Raw genomic sequence first — 17,333 nt, forward strand, 5'->3', positions numbered from 1 at the left:
AGTGGCCTGACACTCTTTTGCAGAGACCCGATCTTCCTTGATTTTCATTACTCCCTCAGGTGTAGGGAACCTGAGATATTGGTAGTAAGTTGCTGCCACTACCTTGAGTTTATGTACCCACTTTCGTCCAATAATGGCGTTATAGGGGGATGGGGCGTCTAGCACACTGAATCGTTTTCTACCTTCATGGCCCCGGCGTTCACCTGCAACACGATGTCTCCCAATGGCTTTGTGGGCGCTCCATTGAACCCGTAGATGGTGTAATAAGAGTTCATCAGTTGTTCATCATGGAGCTTCATCCGTTTGAAAGCGTCGTAGAATAGAACGTTCACTGAGCTTCCCCCGTCGATGAGGATCTTTTTGAGGTTACATCCGACCACTGGTAGTGTGAGGACCAAGGGATCGTTATGGTCTTCCATATCTTCTTCGATATCTTTAGTATCGAAGATGATAGGTGCGTCCATCCACTCTTCGTGCTCGTCCACCTCTACGCCATCAATCTTATATTTTTCGCAGTGGTCTTCGCATTGCTTTCGTAGTCTCTTTCCTATCTGCGCTGTAAGTGAGGGCCCCGCGGCTTCGGAACACGAGATGGTGTTGATTGTGCGGTTTCCCTCTGGAAGTTGGACTTGCCTGGTTCGTTTGGATCTGTCCTCGGTGACTTCCTTTCGTATGTATTGCTTGAGTTCGCCTGCATCAATCAATTTTTGGATCATTATTTTGAGGTTTTTGCATTTCTCGGTTTCGTGTCCATTGAAGCAATGATACTCGCAGTAATCTTTAGACTTCTCGGTTCTTGGGGGTTGTTTTCCCTTAGACCAGGCCACTCCAAACTTTCCCTTCCTTTGATTTCTCGCAAGATCCGAGCGTAGCTAGCATTGAGCTTCGTGTAAACCTTTCGAATTTTCGATCGTATTTTCGTCGTTCATCTCTTCGTTCCTTCCTATCTTCGTGCACTCATTCCACTGACCTATTTATTTTGGCCCCGCTGGTTTGTTCTGCGGAATTGGTACGGCGAGATCTCTGTGTTTGCGCCCTCGGGTTCTCACGCTGGATTTCTTCAAGATGAGCATATTTCTCAATAATTATTCGAAGATCTCCTTCTGTCTTAGGTACGCTCCCGTGGATCTCAATAAATAGTAGACTCATTCGGTGTAATCCCCACTTGTAGCAGTTGATGCTTACCACGGGATCCACACTCCCTATGGCTTGGCGGATCTTGTGCCATCTGTTGGTGTATTCCCTCGTGTTCTCCTTGTAACCAATTTCCAGAGAAAAAAGTTTATCCATTCCGGTGTTGACGGATTTGTTGTACATGTAGGTTCTCAAGAATTTCTCTGCGAGTTGATCGTAGGAGTTGATGGAATCAGGTGGCAGGTTGTCAAACCAAGACAAAGCCGACCCCCTTCATACTTGATGGGAAATACCTACAGAGGACGGCGTCGTTTTGACTCCATCGGGCTAAGATACGATTATAATACCGGATATGTGCCGCGGGATCACTGGATCCGTCGTAGCATTCAAAAGTTGGGACAGGGCATTTTAACGGAATGGGGGTATTTGCCAGGAGATGAGTTAGGGGCGTGGAGTTAGCTTCTTTCATCACCTCTTCAAGCCTTCCTCCGCCTTGTCTGGCTTTAAACTGCCTGATCTCAGCCATCATCTCTTCACGCAGCTCTTACATTGCGCGGTAATGTCCCACGTTCTCATGCTCAGTTGAGCGTTTCTTTGTTCGAACCTCACTGTAATAATAATTTGAGTCTTCAGCGGCATATTCTGGATTGGATGCATTGCTTCCCCTAGCGGCGTTTGCTAGGGTAATTCTTCGGTCTCGATTAGGCTCTGGTGCCTTAGAATTTGTTTCGTTCAGTTGTTGGCTAGTCTTCGTGCTTTGGGCAATCCTATCTTTTAAGTATTGGTTCTCCCTGGCCAAAAAAGCTACGGCATCTGCGTAGACCTGCTGGCTCTTTTTCAATTCTTCGAGCTCTACCATCAGTCGGTGGGACTGGTTTGATCCCTGATTGGGAGTTCCGGCTTGTACTCCTACGGCCATAGTTTCCCCTTAGTCTACTGTGTGTATTAAGGGCGGTAGAGGATCAGCTTCAATTGTTGGTATCTCCACGTTTGGTCCCCTCGGTTAAGCTTCCACCCGAGGTACTAAAATCACTGGTATGGCTTGATTTTGATCGTTGGTTGACGGCATTCCAAATAGTGGTGGATGTGCGGGCTGATGTGTCATAGATTCTGCCATCCCTTCTCTTTGTTAATGGATTTGGTTTGAAACCAAAGTCTTGTTAGCTTCTGTAGCCTGGAGGGCCGCAACAGTTGCGTTGTTTTTTGTGGCTGCTGCTTTGAGAGCCGCCGCTGCAATGGAGTTAGCGTTCATAGGTGAGGTGATTCCTGCAGCATCCTGCCTCAGAATAGCTGTCTTAGCTTTGTCTCCTTTCTGCTTGCTTCGGGTCATGACCGGGCTAATCCTCGGTGTCTCATTTGATGGGGCTTTGGTTTTTCCTTGCCCTAGTATCTTTTCCATTTTTAGTCCTTTTTCTGCATAGGGGAATAAATAAAGAGAACCAAAGATATCCACGAGGATCGGGTTAGTGCCATTCGTATCCGCAGAATTTGTGGAATAAAAGGAAATGAGCTGCCCAAGGGCCTTACTAAAAGAGAAACATAAAGACTCCGTCGGTCTAGTTTTCGCGATACAAGTCCTCTAATAAACAATCATGGACCTTGTTTTCAGACTACTTTTGAAAAGGAAAACTCTTGAAAAGGCAGATCCGTAACGAGAACTCATGAATCTGGATTATTAAGTCTTAGTTTTAAAAGAAAAACGCCTCACGTGCAAATCTGTGAGAGATAGCCGTGGATTTGTCTGATTTGAAATGGTGTTTGTGAAAATGAAGACCATGAACCCAGAATGAAAAAGGTTTTGAAAGCACGCTGAACCCAGAACAGGATTACAACCATAATACGCGTTTAAGGTGAAATCACAGGATAAGATAAATCTTTTATCGGGACAAAGTCCCTGTTTCTAGCGCCAGATTGTGAACACATAAATCACGAAGCCATCTGCGTGTTCACAAACAGTATTCGCACACGTTCTAATTCTAAAATGGTGCATCGTAAGCGTAAAGGGGATGATTATATCGATTCATCGACTCAAAGCCCTCGAGTTTGTCATTGTCTAGTCGAGTATTATCATAAATAATGTTCGTACGACGGAAATAACAGAGAATCAAGTATAAATGTAAAGCACATGAAGCTCAACGAGGAATGTAAAGTACTTAAATGTAAATAAGACAAAGATTTACGTGGTTCGGCACCAAGGCCTACGTCCACGGGACTGGTGTTTCACTATGTATTGAATGATTACAAAGATAGTCGAATGACTTTAGAGTATCCATAGGTCTGCGGGAATAGGGAGAGTACTTACTCTTCCTATTTCTCTCTCTTATATTCTCCTATAATTTCTCTCGATTGGTCGACCCCTTCTCTCATAGTGGAGAGGGGTATTTATAGGGTTGGAACGTGGGTCCTACTTCTAAGGTGCCGTTGTAATCTTATCTTCTTGTGCTTTGTACCCATTACGCGGGGGTCCTCGGCATATGCTGCGGCCTGAGCTTGAATACGAAGGGTTATGATCGCCTCTTCCACGAGCTGATTGACGCGTGTATATCTCTTTGGTATTTAATGAGGTTAGATAGATGTCTGCTCGTTTCAGACAAGTGTCTCTTTGTATGGTCACATCTGTGTCAATCAAACTTCCTCTCAGCCGTTGATCTGGGATCTTCCTCGGGATTGGGTTATTAACACCCAAGGGGTATTATCTGGTGCTCCTCTGGGCCATCATACCTCTGTGATCCTCTGTCCCTGACCGTCGGATCTGCTAACGGGTGACATCTTCTGATGAGATGCTTGCTATCATGTTTTGATATCTTGTTTTGCATGCCTTCCACGTGTCTCTTTCTATACACGTGATGGATGATGAAAGGTGTAGATACACCAAGAACAAACCTTACCTGGTTGTTCACCATCCCATGTTGTTTTCAGTCTCTGCGAAGATGGAAAGCCCAAACACAGACTTTTCTCAAGTTATAAGTTTTCTTCTCCTCCGACTTTTTCACAAACCCTAGGAACAGCACGGACATCCATGATTCAAAAAAGTGCGAAAACATATGATCGTATACTAACTTCAACAATGTCAAATTCCCACATACTAAAATCAAAACAAAAAATATATATAAAGATGAATTCTACTTGCAAGTTAAGATCATGAGAACTGCGAGATGTGTCGATATGTGGTTCTAAAAAAGCGTTATATGTAAAGCAAAGCGATGACAATTAAGGACGCAACTGTTAGATACGCCTGAAACTCGTTCGTTTTTAGATTTTCGTTTTCAAATCCGTCGGATAACCTTCCAACACAACAGGTTCCTAATGGTGGACGTGGCACTCTAGGTTCCTAATGGTGAAGCGCCTTAAAATATTTTAATCATGGACACTGTTATATAAACAGGATAAACAGTTCCGCACTCTACTTTTTTCGGCGTATCTAATGATTCGACACTCCTAGCCGAACAAACTGGAGAGAGGATAACTTCGGTATTGTGAATTGGAAAAACTGAAGGGCAACCTTTTTATTCAAATTTACCAAGAGGAGCGTCTGTCCGCAATATTTGTGTACACAAATGTGAGAAGTCGTATTCTTCGAAACAGATACCAATCTTTTTCTGTACATAAACCTGAGAAAGCGTATCTCTTTTGAAAATTAACTAATCAATTAGTATTTTCCACATGGCTTATTTGTATTAGAGAAAAATTAACTAATCAATTAGTATTTTCCACATGGCTTATTTGTATTGGAGAAAATATAAGAGTTGTTGTGGCTGCGACATGTCAGCAAAGTCATCCTCCTTTATATTAAGAAGAATTGATCCATATATTGAGAGTTTTTTGATACATACTTGTGTGTATCTAGAGTGTCCCTTAATTAATTCAGAAAAATCGGAACTAAAACAACACATATTATCGATCTGAGACACTTATATGTGTGGAATAAGTAGAGACATTTATACATATCTCAAGCCCAAAAAACAATATGTCTCAAATTAGGCCATATGATATAGTGAAACTAGAAATAACCCGTGCCGTATCGGCACGATAAGAGAAGGAATAATTTATGATCACAATAATTTTAATAATAACCACACACTATCATAAAACTTAATTTGACTCATGAGAACTTGCAACTACGAATATCTTAGATATTTTTCATCCAAGTAATTATAAACTCGTTACACTTCCAACTGATTAAAATAATATTTTTTGATAAAAATCCAGGTAAACTGTCTTATTTTGGCCTTAGATTTTTTTTTTCGATCCCCAAGATTGGTGGTCTTTGATGAGACCATTATGCGAAATCTTCATCTGGTGAGCAATAAATGTTATTGCATCCTTCCGGAAATTCTTCCTCGATCGCAGGGACTATCGTTCTGTGTTCACTATCCATATACTCTGATGATCCCATTCTCATTATTTTTAGAATCATAAAATAAATTTCTGGACTATCGATCCAGTCGGGTCTTCAATATCAGAATGGACATAAAACATGCATGTGAAATGGATTCAGGTGGTTAGTGTAGTTTCTAACAAAAAAACATATGTTATTGTTCATATTTATGGAGATAAGTGTAGATGACTTATTTTTAAGAAAAAATGACACCTTGGTACTGCATATTCAATCTTTTTCTCACAATGAGTACATCACACATCATTGGGTTCACCGACCACTTTTCGGCTGCAATCAACACATGACATGTAGTTTCATTCCTTATCATCTACTATGTTATAGGTTGGCTTATTCCAGTTAATTTTGGGTGAGCCATTTTTATTTTTTTTGGATTGTTCTCTTTACGATGATTATAATGGGAAGTTCTTTGCTGTTTGGATTTTACACATTGTAACCATAAATGTTCTAATATTACTTGTGTCTTGTAGGTTGATGAATGTTGGGTAATTTGATATTTTTAAAGATGTGGTGCAAATAACTCTTTTATTTGTTTTCACAATAAAATATGAGTGTGAATGTACGAGTTTTACATGGTTTTAAAATTTAATAGTCTAATTTTTATTTTTTTGGTATGACATTATTTTTTTAAATTAATGTGAAACTAATTATAAGGGTTATAAATGCATATAGCCATAACGGAAGTAGGTTACAACTCTTGCATCCAGTAAATGTAAACGGCTGGGATGTGGATCATCCGTTTGTCTTTAAAAATGCTATCCATCCGTCGATGGCTCAAAAACCACTTCAGTTTTGTATTATAGATATTACATAACATAGCACAATACATCACAATTTGTGTATATTTCACAAAAAAACCTTTATTTTAGCCAATTATTAACATTTTATTATTGTTATGTTGACATACCATATAAATTCTTTAAAGTTATACTCGATAATATAATATTCTCGTTAACATAATAAAATTTTCTAGTCCCGATGCGGTCCCTTAGTGCTAAAATAATAAATTCGATAAAATAATAAAAAAATACATTTCAAAAATTTCTCTTAATAATTAATAGGTCCCAACTAATATATAAAATAATAATGCTACTAAAAAATAAAAAATAAATTTCATACTATTAAGTTTTCGCAAAATAGAATTTAATATCATTTTTTTTTCTTCTCAAGTTGTATTTCATCTCCAATAATTCATAATGCGCTCAAAGTACCCGGAGACACGTTGTTCAATTGCACCAAGAAGTAGTATTAAAATATGATTAATACTTGGAGTTCTTGTATTTGTATTGTAAAATTAGTCAATAGTATAATCGATATTGTATTTAACCTATAAGTTATTTAACCTTTAAGCTAGAAATTATTTTTTAAACTAATTATATATTATTTAATTATAATATAATAATTTATTATATTATCGATAATATAATAACAATTTTAAATAATAGTTTTTCTTGGTCCCAAGCCTATTATTTTGTAGAAGTTATACTGTATTAATTTTCATAATAACACATATAATATATAAATATTAAGAACACTTTATATTCGAAAATATAAAATAAATGTGCTTGGCACAGCACAACACGACATAACACCTTTATTTTCCTGGCACAACCCAGCCCAACACGCTTTTTATCACGTCACAACATGGCACGTCATATATAATCTCCGGCACAGCACAACACGACATATAGCATGCTAAGCACGTGATTTCGTGGGTTGTGCTGTGCTTGGCCGGCACATTTTATACCTCTAGGTGGGATGCAATTTTCACCTTTTTTGTTCTTCTCGGTCTTTGGTTTGAGATCTCCTCTTCCCGGGCTGTGTTCTTTTTCTTTTGGATGAAGCTCCATTTTGCAAAAGAAGAAAATAATAATAATAAAGAAGAAGAAAGATATGTCACAAAATATGTTTTTGTGGTTATTGCCCTCGTACCAGAAGACGGATTCTTGCAGTTGGAGTACGTTTTCTAAGGCGAAAAGCATATCCTGAAACAACATAAAATGATCAGCATACACCAAACAGTTCCTCACAATGGAACTCAATTGTATAGGTTTATTGAGTACCAACACTTGTGTGCGCACCGGTACACTTTATTTTTTGAACATAAATTACATACCTCTACCCCAGCCTCCTTTAATTAAGTCTATCCATGCAGTCAAATGGAGTAAGGAACCCTTTTGTTGGATAGAAATATCCAAATCTCCCCATTTGATGAATAACTGATCTGAGTACCATCTGATGATGCCGGAAATCTAGGTATGTAACGACGATGTTTATCAACAGTAACTCTAAATCGATGTATGTCAACAGTTATTCTTAACCGATCTCAAATTCTTAAGCTAAGTGCTCGTGTTTATTTCTCAAAACTCGTTTACTCTCTCCGTTTGTTGATAGCTAGCAACCAAATATACAATTTGGTTATTTTTTTTTTTGTTTTATTTTGTTTTGTTTTTTGTTTTTTGTTTTGTTCTTTTTTTACAGTTTAGCTTTCTCTCTAAGCTGGCACTTGACTTGTAAATATAAACATTTTTTTGTATCTTTTGATGCTTTGTTTTCACTCTAAGGTGGCATTGGACTTGTAAACAATGTTAAATACGTGGCATCATGTGATTCATATCTCTCTATAATAAATAACCACCTCAAATCTCACTTTCTCTCTCTTTGGGTCAAAAGAACGATGCAGAGATAATTGAAGCAGGAGGCACATGATTAAGTAAGTTCAATGGCGGGTTTTGCACTTCGTAGAACGTAGACGTAGTATACTCAGTGTGTATGCAACGCAACGTTATGTGGCCGATGCATTCTATTGATTAAACAGGTACGTTTATCTACATTTAAGTTTATATAATTTGGATTAGTATAGAATGGAATTAATCATGGCACAACGTTCATACACGCTGGTGCACAGCGAGTTGGGTTTGAAACTGAGAGGGACGAGGACGACCAAAATCGGCTGTCTTAATTTTCACCTAAATATACTACATTGTTAGCAGCTAACACTCTCATTTTATTTTCTTTAATAAACAAGAAAATTTATTAAAGATTAAGAGAAAACAAAGTTCTGTTCTCTAACAAGATATATGCAAGATTAGGGGAAGAAAATTGGAGTAACACCCAATACTGGGTTTATTCGACAACTTAGAGCGTGTTTGGATACCTTCTCAGGAAGAAAAAGTCAATCCCAAAAATTATAAACAAAAGGATTTTGTTCCATTAAACACATTTACATTTATTTGCTTCATGAAGTCATTTTGATATTAATTCTCAATAAAACTTTAAAGTTTTCTAACTTCAAAGTTTTCTAACTTTAAAGTCGAATAGCAGCTCTCCAAGGTTATCGAAGGTCCGAAACACCACCATAGGGATTGAATGGCCAACTTATATCTATTCACAAAAATAAAAGATGAAAAATTGCACTTTTGTTGTGCGTGGTTAATATGTCATGATGGTGTAGGTGAAGTGTAAGAATCAACATAGATATTTAAAAAAATTCCTCTCTTACATTTCTGAAAAAGTGAATTTCTTTTCATCCTTGAGAAGAATTTTAGGGAAAATGAATGTCTATCCTATGGATTTAGACATTTATCTTTACATACATTCCATTGGAGAAACTCTTACGTCTCTTCATCCACAAAGATCATCGCGTTATCTTTTTCGGAAAACAAAAACAAAAACCAAAAAAGAAGGTACAAACAACAACCGACTTTCACCCAACTTCTACTTCTCTTCAAACCTAACTATTTCTATCATATAAATTCTCCTTTTCTCTCTCCCTCGTCGATTAATGATCATATATTATAGTATAAACGATAGAACTCATTTCGGTCACTCCATGATCTTGTGTTTATTTTTCTTTAAATGAGAATGTCTTCGTAGATTATTGATCCAAATTTTAATAGAAAAGTGATAACCAATTACCAATTTAGCATCAACAAAATTAATGTCAGACAATTATAATCTTCAAGTTGTATATATAAACCATGTTAAATACATCGCATGATATGATTCATATATCATTCTCTCTCTCTCTTTGGGATCAAATCAAAGAATGATGCAGAGACAATAGAAGCAGGAGTCACAAGATTAATTAAGCTCAATGGCACTACGAAGAACGTAGTATACACCGTGTGTACGCAATTCAACATTTTCTCAACTCACCAGATAGTGCTCTGTGGCCAATTGATTCTATTGATCAAAAAGGTGCGTTGTTCAACGTTGATAATTAAGTTTGTGTAGTTTGGATTAGTATACAATAGAATTATCATGGCTCAACTCACATATGTGATGCCTCCGATGTTGATTTTACTCTCCCTGACAGGCTTTTTTTTCTTCCCGAAGTCAACAATTTGAAATTTGGTCCCAACAAAACCTCCCACTTTTTTTACTTCGTGTTTGAATACGGGTATCCAACTCAAAATCAATTTGAATTATAAAACCGCAGGATCTTAGATAACCAGACAATGTGGGAATAATAATCTTAACATGCCTCCTCACGTGTAGCCTCATTGGATCTAACACGTGGACAATTGAATTAGGTGACGCGGAGAAAAGGCGCGATCAAATGGCTCGTCGCAAAAAACCTATTCTGATTCCATGTTAGAATACGGTCATCCAACTCAAAACCTCTGAGATTTTTACTTCTAGAAGTCCGAAAAACAACTTCTCAAGGTGTATCGAAACACCCCCTTGTAAATAGAATCCGGAAATTGATTATCATCTATTAAAAAAAATAAAAAGCAAATCGAAAATCCTAACATTAGAAAGACGCTTTATAGCACAAGTCAAAAAGAAAGGCTTACAGATCACACAACAATGTTACTAGTAAAAATCAACAAAATATTTCAGGTCATTTTTACGAAAAAAACGTGTATTGCCTGCGCTTTTCGGTAAGAATTCGTTCTTGCTCTTTATACATTAAATCCAGTCAGAACTAGACACATAATGGGTCATTCGAAAACTTACGGATCATAGAAAAATATCACGTGTAAAAATCAACAAAATATTCCAGGTCACTTTTATAGAAAAAACTTGTGTTTCTTCTATAATGTTTTTATACTTAACTAAAGGAATTCCATCTGTGGATGATTGAATCACTAGTTTCGCATTAGCTTCTTTACAGGGGCAGAGCTAGGGCTCGGCTTTCCCTGGCTCAAGTCCCTCCCAACGCCCAAAATGTGATGTATCTACCTAAATTAATTGGGCTAAAATGCTATAGCCTAAAATTAGGCTTGAACCTACATAGTGATGAAAAATTGCAATTCTGTTGTCGTTTATATATGTCATGATGGTGTAGGTGAAGCCTAAGAATCGACATAAATACCTCAAAAAAGTTCCTTTCTCACGTTTTGGAAAAAAAGTGAAAATCACAACAATGATGTTGATTCTTACGCTTCTCTCTTTCGGAAAAACAGAACAAAAACAAAAGACAACTAACTTGCACCCAACTTCTACTTCTCTTCAACTTAACTCTTCGTATAACTTCTCCCTCTTTCTCTCTCTCCCCCTCAGCAATTATGAGATATTATCTTCAGAATTAAACAGCTAATAAAAGATAAAACTCATTCCGGTCACTCCATGATCTTGTGTTTATTTTTGCTTTAAATGAGAGTCTTCAAAGATTATTCATCCATATTTTAACAGAAAGGTCATAAAGAATGACCAATTTAACATATATAAACAATATCAATGTCAGACATTTACACTCTTCCAGGTTGATTGTTATTCTTTTGCCTTTCTTTGATCAACAAGACCTAATATATACGTTTTCTTGTTATCTCAAAATAGCAACATTGGCGCACTCAATTACATGCTGCAGAAATGATGTCCTCTGTGAACACTTTCTGTATATGCACGTTACGCTGCTTGTTATTGTTAATTCTAATCAACAATTACGCATGGGACACATCTGCTTTGAGCAATCTTGAAGACGGTGTAAAATTGTATGTACAAGATAACCATGTGAGTAAATTTTACTTTTTGTGTTTTATTTTCTATTAGTACACAATTTGTTCCGGTATACTTTCTAGGTCATTCAAGTGTTTCTTATTGCTGTTTGTTGAAGGTGGTGATGGATAATGGGTTAGTTCAAGTGAATATATCCAATCCTTCTGGATTAGTCACTGGAGTTCAGCACAATGGTATCGATAACTTGCTAGAAATACTCAATGAAGAACAGAATAGAGGGTACATATTTGTTCTCTAGCTACCCTTATAATACCTACTTCTCGCTTTGACTTTGACCTTGAGTGCGCTTTTTTTTTTTTTTTTTTTTTTTTTTTCTTGAACTGATTTATGGGTGTATAGGTACTGGGATCTGTATTGGACCCAAAGGGGAAACGAAGGATCACAATTTTTGTAAGTTAAAAGAAAACGGTTTTAGTGAAAGTAGCAAAAGTATAGAGTAAAACATTTGAATTCATGAAATTAAATGAGTTTTGCAGGATTAATGGAACTAGTTTTAAGGTAATAGTTCAAAATGAAACTCAAGTTGAAATTTCGTTCACAAGAACATGGAATTCCTCGGCTTCCTCATCGTCATCAAATCCATCAAACTCAAACAGTACAGAGGGTCTTCCCCTCAACTTTGATATAAGGTATTAACCGATTGATCCTACTTTTTTTTTTTTGATGCTCAATACCTGTGGAAGTAAATGGAATATCAGTGGTTAAATTTTTTATTTATTTTTGGATGCTCTATACCAGTGGAAGTAAATGGAACATCAGTGGTTAAATAACTTTGTGCAACTTGCAGATATGTAATGTTGAAAGGCTCGTCAGGCTTCTATACATATGGCATCTATGAGCACCTAAATGGATGGCCAGATTTCAATCTCAACAGAACTAGGGTCGCCTTCAAGCTTCGGAAAGACAAGTAAGAAAACTAGCTAAAACTAGCTAGCTTGCTCGTACTGATATTTGATAACAACGTATATAATCTCAGGATGGACAAATCTAAATTCCTAACTTTGCTTTTGTTGTGTCGCGGTGGGGATATACAAATTATTAAGGTTTCAATATGTAGCTTTAAGTAAGACACGGCAAAGACGAATGCCACTGCCAGAGGATCGTGAACCACCAAGAGGCGAAATACTACAATTCAAAGAAGCAACTCTCCTTGTAGACCCTGTTGAGCCAGAACTAAAAGGCCAGGTACTTATAAAATCATCGACTTGCTTGAATTACCCTGTTTTGGTTTGTGGACCTTGTGGTAATGAAGTTGTTACTGAAAGTTCCAAGTTTGCATTATATTCTGTTATGTGTAGGTGGATGACAAGTACATGTATGCAAAAAATAATGAAGACATAAAGGTTCACGGGTGGGTTAGCTCTGACCCTCCAGTAGGTTTCTGGCATATCACAGCGAGCGATGAATATCGAGGTGGTGGTCCTCTAAAGCAGGATCTCACCTCACATGTTGGTCCTATATCTCTCACAGTAAGTTCTATATAGACCCTTTTCTAAGTGATTTTTAAGGGACCATGGGTTTATTAGGCCACCTATCCTGTAGTTATATGGGGTGTCATAAAGTGTTGAAATGACTAACCTATTCTTAACCTAATTTAATTTAAAATCAACCTAATAACCACCTATATATATAACCACCACCGCCCACCACCGCCCACCACCGCTGATTACCACCACCACCTCCGATTATCACCACCACCAACCACCGATTACCACCACCGTCCACCACCGATTGTCACCACTACCACCTCCTCCCACCACCACCTCCCACCACCGCCGATTACCACCACCACCTCCGATTATAACCACCACCAACCACCGATTACCAACACCACCAACCACCAGCACCTCTATATATATAGCTTAATTTAAAACATTAACAAAGATATTCTCACAAACCCATTACTTGTCATTCGTTTTTGGTTGAATAAATGAGAAGTAATCATCAAAATGAGTTGAAAATGGAAGTCGCAGAGAGGTTTAATTAAGGTTTTTTTCAGTAAAGTTCGGTTACGTCGCAAAACGTTCGGTTTCGTCGCAAAAAGTTTGGTTATCTCGAAATAATTTTTTCTTAACCAAACTCAGAGTTCGGTTGATTCGCAAAAAATACTTTTAACCGAACTCCTTATATTAGAACAACACAAGTCCATAAGTCCGGTTCCTTCGCAAAATAAGGATATCACCGAACTTTAAGTTCGGTTGGTAGAGCAATTTGATATGTAACCGAACACACAAGATGTACCCAAATAAATTGTTAAGTTCAAAATTCGGTTACCTACCATTTTATACTAGGTAACCGAATATAGCACTGTAACTTTGTTTTTTTTCGGTGAGTTCGGTTAGATACGCTTTTGGATAAAAGTTTGCGAACCAACCGAACTTCTAGACCCTAAAGTTCGGTTACATTGCGGGCAAACCGAACATTACACTGTACGACCGAACCCTCCATTAACGAGCGAGTTCGGTAACCTGCGTGTTTGGAAAACGTTACCGAACTACACTTTTAGGCGTGTTCGGTTACATGTTCTTGACATATGATAACCGAACTGGCCCAAATCTACATAAAAAATTTCATTTTTTGAAAGTTTGGAGCAATTAAACCAACATTATCTAAGTTTGAAGCATACCTGATAACCCAAATGCTCTTCCTCTAGTGGTGGTTGGTAAAATCCATCGTTTTCATCTTGAGATTGAGTTTGGGGAAGAATACAATCACCATCTAAGAAATAACTCATATCTGGATCATTGTGAAGATTAACAAATACTCTAAGAGAGGAAGGAGATGAAGATTCAGATGTGCTATCATCAATTGAATACTCAAGATTAGTGAACTCAAAAAAAAAATTATTTTCCATGTGTTTCTTCTTTATCTTCTCTAACTTTACTCTCTCAATAATTCTACTTCTTTAGCTTAATCATTTCACTAATGATTTCACTAATCATTATTCAAATTAATCGAAAGAGTAGTTAGGTATTAATATAAATATCTAGATAAGGGGTGACCTAAATTTACTTCTAAATGTCTTACTAAAAATAGAACCATGGCCCCCAAAAAACCCTGGTCCCAAAAAATCGTTCTTTTCCAAACTTCCAATGCTAATCTAGTGGACTAGAATCAAGAATTGATTGCATTACCTACTCCTCATCACTCAGGTGTTTTTCAGTTCCCACTATATGGGCCAGGATAAGATACCCATGTTTGGAAATGGAGAACCTTGGAAAAAAGTGTATGGTCCGGTATTCCTATATCTTAATTCAGCTCCACCCGGTACAAATGAAAGCGCATTGTGGGACGACGCCGATGAACAGGTTTAGCTTTCTTTTGGGATCTAAAAAAGAAAAAAAAAGAAATTGATCTTGGTTAAGATTTCTCCCCTCCACCTCAATTTGGAAATAAAGATTTATATTTATATTTTGTTTTGTTTTTAGCTGCAACAAGAAGCCCAGAAATGGCCGTATAGTTTCATAGCTTCAACCGACTATCCTAAATCTGATCAAAGAGGCACAGTCAATGGAAGAATACTCGTCCGTGACAGGTATTTGTAATTTATCTTAGTAGAAAATTGTCTGAAATTTATTACAGAAAGAATATGCTGACAATCACAATATACACTACAAATGAGTATGAAAATTGGAGTACAAGATGCATTGATTTCTTTTTTATGTTTTTCAGGTTTGTAAGCAAGGAAGATATACCTGCAGTAGATGCTTACGTTGGGTTAGCTTTACCAGGAGAAGTTGGGTCCTGGCAGACGGAGTGCAAGGTGTTATACCCATCAATTAATTTATACGTTTTTATCTACTTCTCCTTTTAAATATCAATGTCTCGTTTGAATTTTCAACCCAAAGACATTGCTTTTCATTCTGTCGTTTAGGGGTACCAATTTTGGACAAGAGCTGGTCCTGATGGTTCATTCACAATTAAGAATGTACATTCTGGAGATTACAATCTCTATGCATGGGTTCCTGGCTTTATAGGAGATTACAAGTATGGAAATCTCATTACGGTTAAAGCAGGTATGTATACATATATAACAATTTCTCTTCTTTTAATTACTTCAGTTTTGCGCTGGTTAACTTATACTCATCCATTCATTATTAAAACAGGAGAATCCATTGAATTGGATGATGACCTTGTTTATGAGCCTCCAAGAAATGGCACTACGTTGTGGGAGATAGGTATTCCTGACAGAACCGCAGCCGAGTTTTTCATCCCAGATGTTAACCCTAAATACGTTAATCCACTATACATGACGCAAGACAGGTTAGGATGGTTTTTTCTCTAGATAAAACAATGACACGACAAAATTAGAAATTGGAGCATGAATTCTTAACTTTGCTTCTTTCCCTGACTTGATTTGTACAGGTTTAGACAATATGGATTGTGGGAGCAGTACAGTTTTTTATATCCGAAAACAGACCTTGTTTACACAGTAAACAGAAGCACTTACCAGAAAGATTGGTTCTATGCGCAGGTTACTCGGTAGGGGTTCTTGTATCTTTTACTGCACTAAATTAGTCTAGCCAGTCCATCATTTATATTACACCTAACATGTTTGAGACAATAGTAAAAGAAAAATGAAATGTACTTGTTTAATTAATAGGAAGTTGGGAGACGCTAAGTACAACTCAACAACATGGCAGATAAAGTTCAACCTAGATAGTGTTGATCAGGGCACGATTTATAAGTTGCAAGTGGCACTTGCATCCACAACTGGAGCAGAATTGCAAGTATATGCCAACTATTTATTTATTTATTTTGAAATTTAGCCATCTATTTATCATTCAAGTTTGTTCTTCTCTCTTTCTAGTTTCTGACTTCTTGACTGGTTGGGCTAATAATTGTCTTTTCATTTTTTTCTTTGAATAGATTCGACTCAACGATTTGAATACAGAAATTCCTCATTTCACAACTGGAGGAATGTACAAGGATAATGCCATTGCGAGATATGGTATTCATGGACTGTATTTGTTGTTCAATGTTGATGTAAAGAGTGATTGGCTCAAAGATGGCGAAAACACAATTTTTCTTTCACAAGTTAGAGGTGAAGGTCCGTTTAAAGGTATAATGTATGACTATATACGTCTCGAAGCACCAGCAGACGATGAAAGAACGAATGCGGAAGCAAGGCTATATAGGAAGCCCACTAATTATCCAACAGCTAACCTAATTAATTCTCCCATGTAGTTGGTAATTAACTTGGTATACATATCTTGCTTGTATTGGTTGAAAGTAGAGAGTTGAAAGAGCAGTTGTCGTGACGTTGGAGGTTTGTACTTGAAAGGGAATCAAACCTTAGTTAGTGCAGTGGAATGGAGTAATCAAACCTGTTTTTGGATAGAAATATCCAAATCTCCCCATTTGATGAATAATTGATCTTATTACCCTATCTGATGATGCTGAAAATCTAGGTATATTACGATGATGTTTTTTTTTTTTGATCGAGAAATGAGAAATTTATTGAAAGGAGAACCAAAAATTACATGAATCAGTTATAAAGGTAAAATTGAAAGCAAAACTAAAGAAAAATGGAAATACAATCCTTGGAGGAGACGTAAAGACATAAGAGAACAGTGAGAGTTTAATCCCAATAGAACACTAGTGGATTGCCCGTGCCATAATGGCACGGGTCATAAGGGGTTGCTGGTGCTACGGCTAACGCCTTGTCGGTGTGTCGGGTTGATATTCACAGATTTGTAAGGAATATTGCTAGGATATTTTGTTACCAACAACATAATTTAAGAAAAAAATAGGTTTTATTAAGTAGCAGGTTGTGACAACTTCTTTGATAGCAATTCAATGATCATCGATACTAATTATTCGACCTACAGATGATGGT

The 17,333-nt window shown here is 37.1% G+C and overlaps 1 protein-coding gene across 6 annotated transcripts; it reads left to right on the forward strand.

The window, feature by feature from the left end:
- Window positions 1-8,216: 8,216 nt before the first annotated feature.
- Window positions 8,217-16,883, forward strand: LOC113315046 (probable rhamnogalacturonate lyase B). 6 transcript variants are annotated; one of them, XM_026563350.1, is made up of 16 exons: window positions 8,217-8,348; window positions 9,578-9,730; window positions 11,315-11,488; window positions 11,592-11,713; window positions 11,834-11,884; window positions 11,971-12,123; window positions 12,282-12,401; window positions 12,538-12,679; window positions 12,793-12,963; window positions 14,647-14,802; window positions 14,923-15,029; window positions 15,167-15,257; window positions 15,369-15,757; window positions 15,860-15,976; window positions 16,098-16,224; window positions 16,364-16,883. In XM_026563350.1, exons 3-16 carry the CDS (start codon window positions 11,348-11,350, stop codon window positions 16,679-16,681), a joined length of 2,205 nt encoding a protein of 734 aa, XP_026419135.1. In that variant the 5' UTR covers window positions 8,217-8,348; window positions 9,578-9,730; window positions 11,315-11,347; the 3' UTR covers window positions 16,682-16,883. The 6 variants fall into 6 exon arrangements, with proteins under 6 accessions (XP_026419135.1, XP_026419137.1, XP_026419136.1 ...); XM_026563351.1 differs by lacking the exon at window positions 8,217-8,348 and adding an exon at window positions 10,066-10,198 and having other exon boundaries at window positions 9,341-9,730; XM_026563355.1 differs by lacking the exon at window positions 8,217-8,348 and having other exon boundaries at window positions 9,341-9,730; window positions 15,369-15,510; window positions 15,601-15,757.
- Window positions 16,884-17,333: the final 450 nt, after the last annotated feature.

The sequence above is a fragment of the Papaver somniferum genome, chromosome 10 (assembly GCF_003573695.1).
Source record: "Papaver somniferum cultivar HN1 chromosome 10, ASM357369v1, whole genome shotgun sequence".
NCBI classification, from domain to species: Eukaryota; Viridiplantae; Streptophyta; class Magnoliopsida; order Ranunculales; family Papaveraceae; genus Papaver; species Papaver somniferum.

Excerpts from the sequence above, each read along its gene's own strand:
- LOC113315046 (XM_026563350.1), top strand. The coding sequence starts at position 11,348 with ATGATGTCCTCTGTGAACACTTTCTGTATATGCACGTTACGCTGCTTG. Across the intron at positions 15,977-16,097 it reads TTCTATGCGCAGGTTACTCG|GAAGTTGGGAGACGCTAAGT; the intron begins GTAGGGGTTCTT and ends TTTAATTAATAG. Across the intron at positions 16,225-16,363 it reads CAACTGGAGCAGAATTGCAA|ATTCGACTCAACGATTTGAA; the intron begins GTATATGCCAAC and ends TTCTTTGAATAG.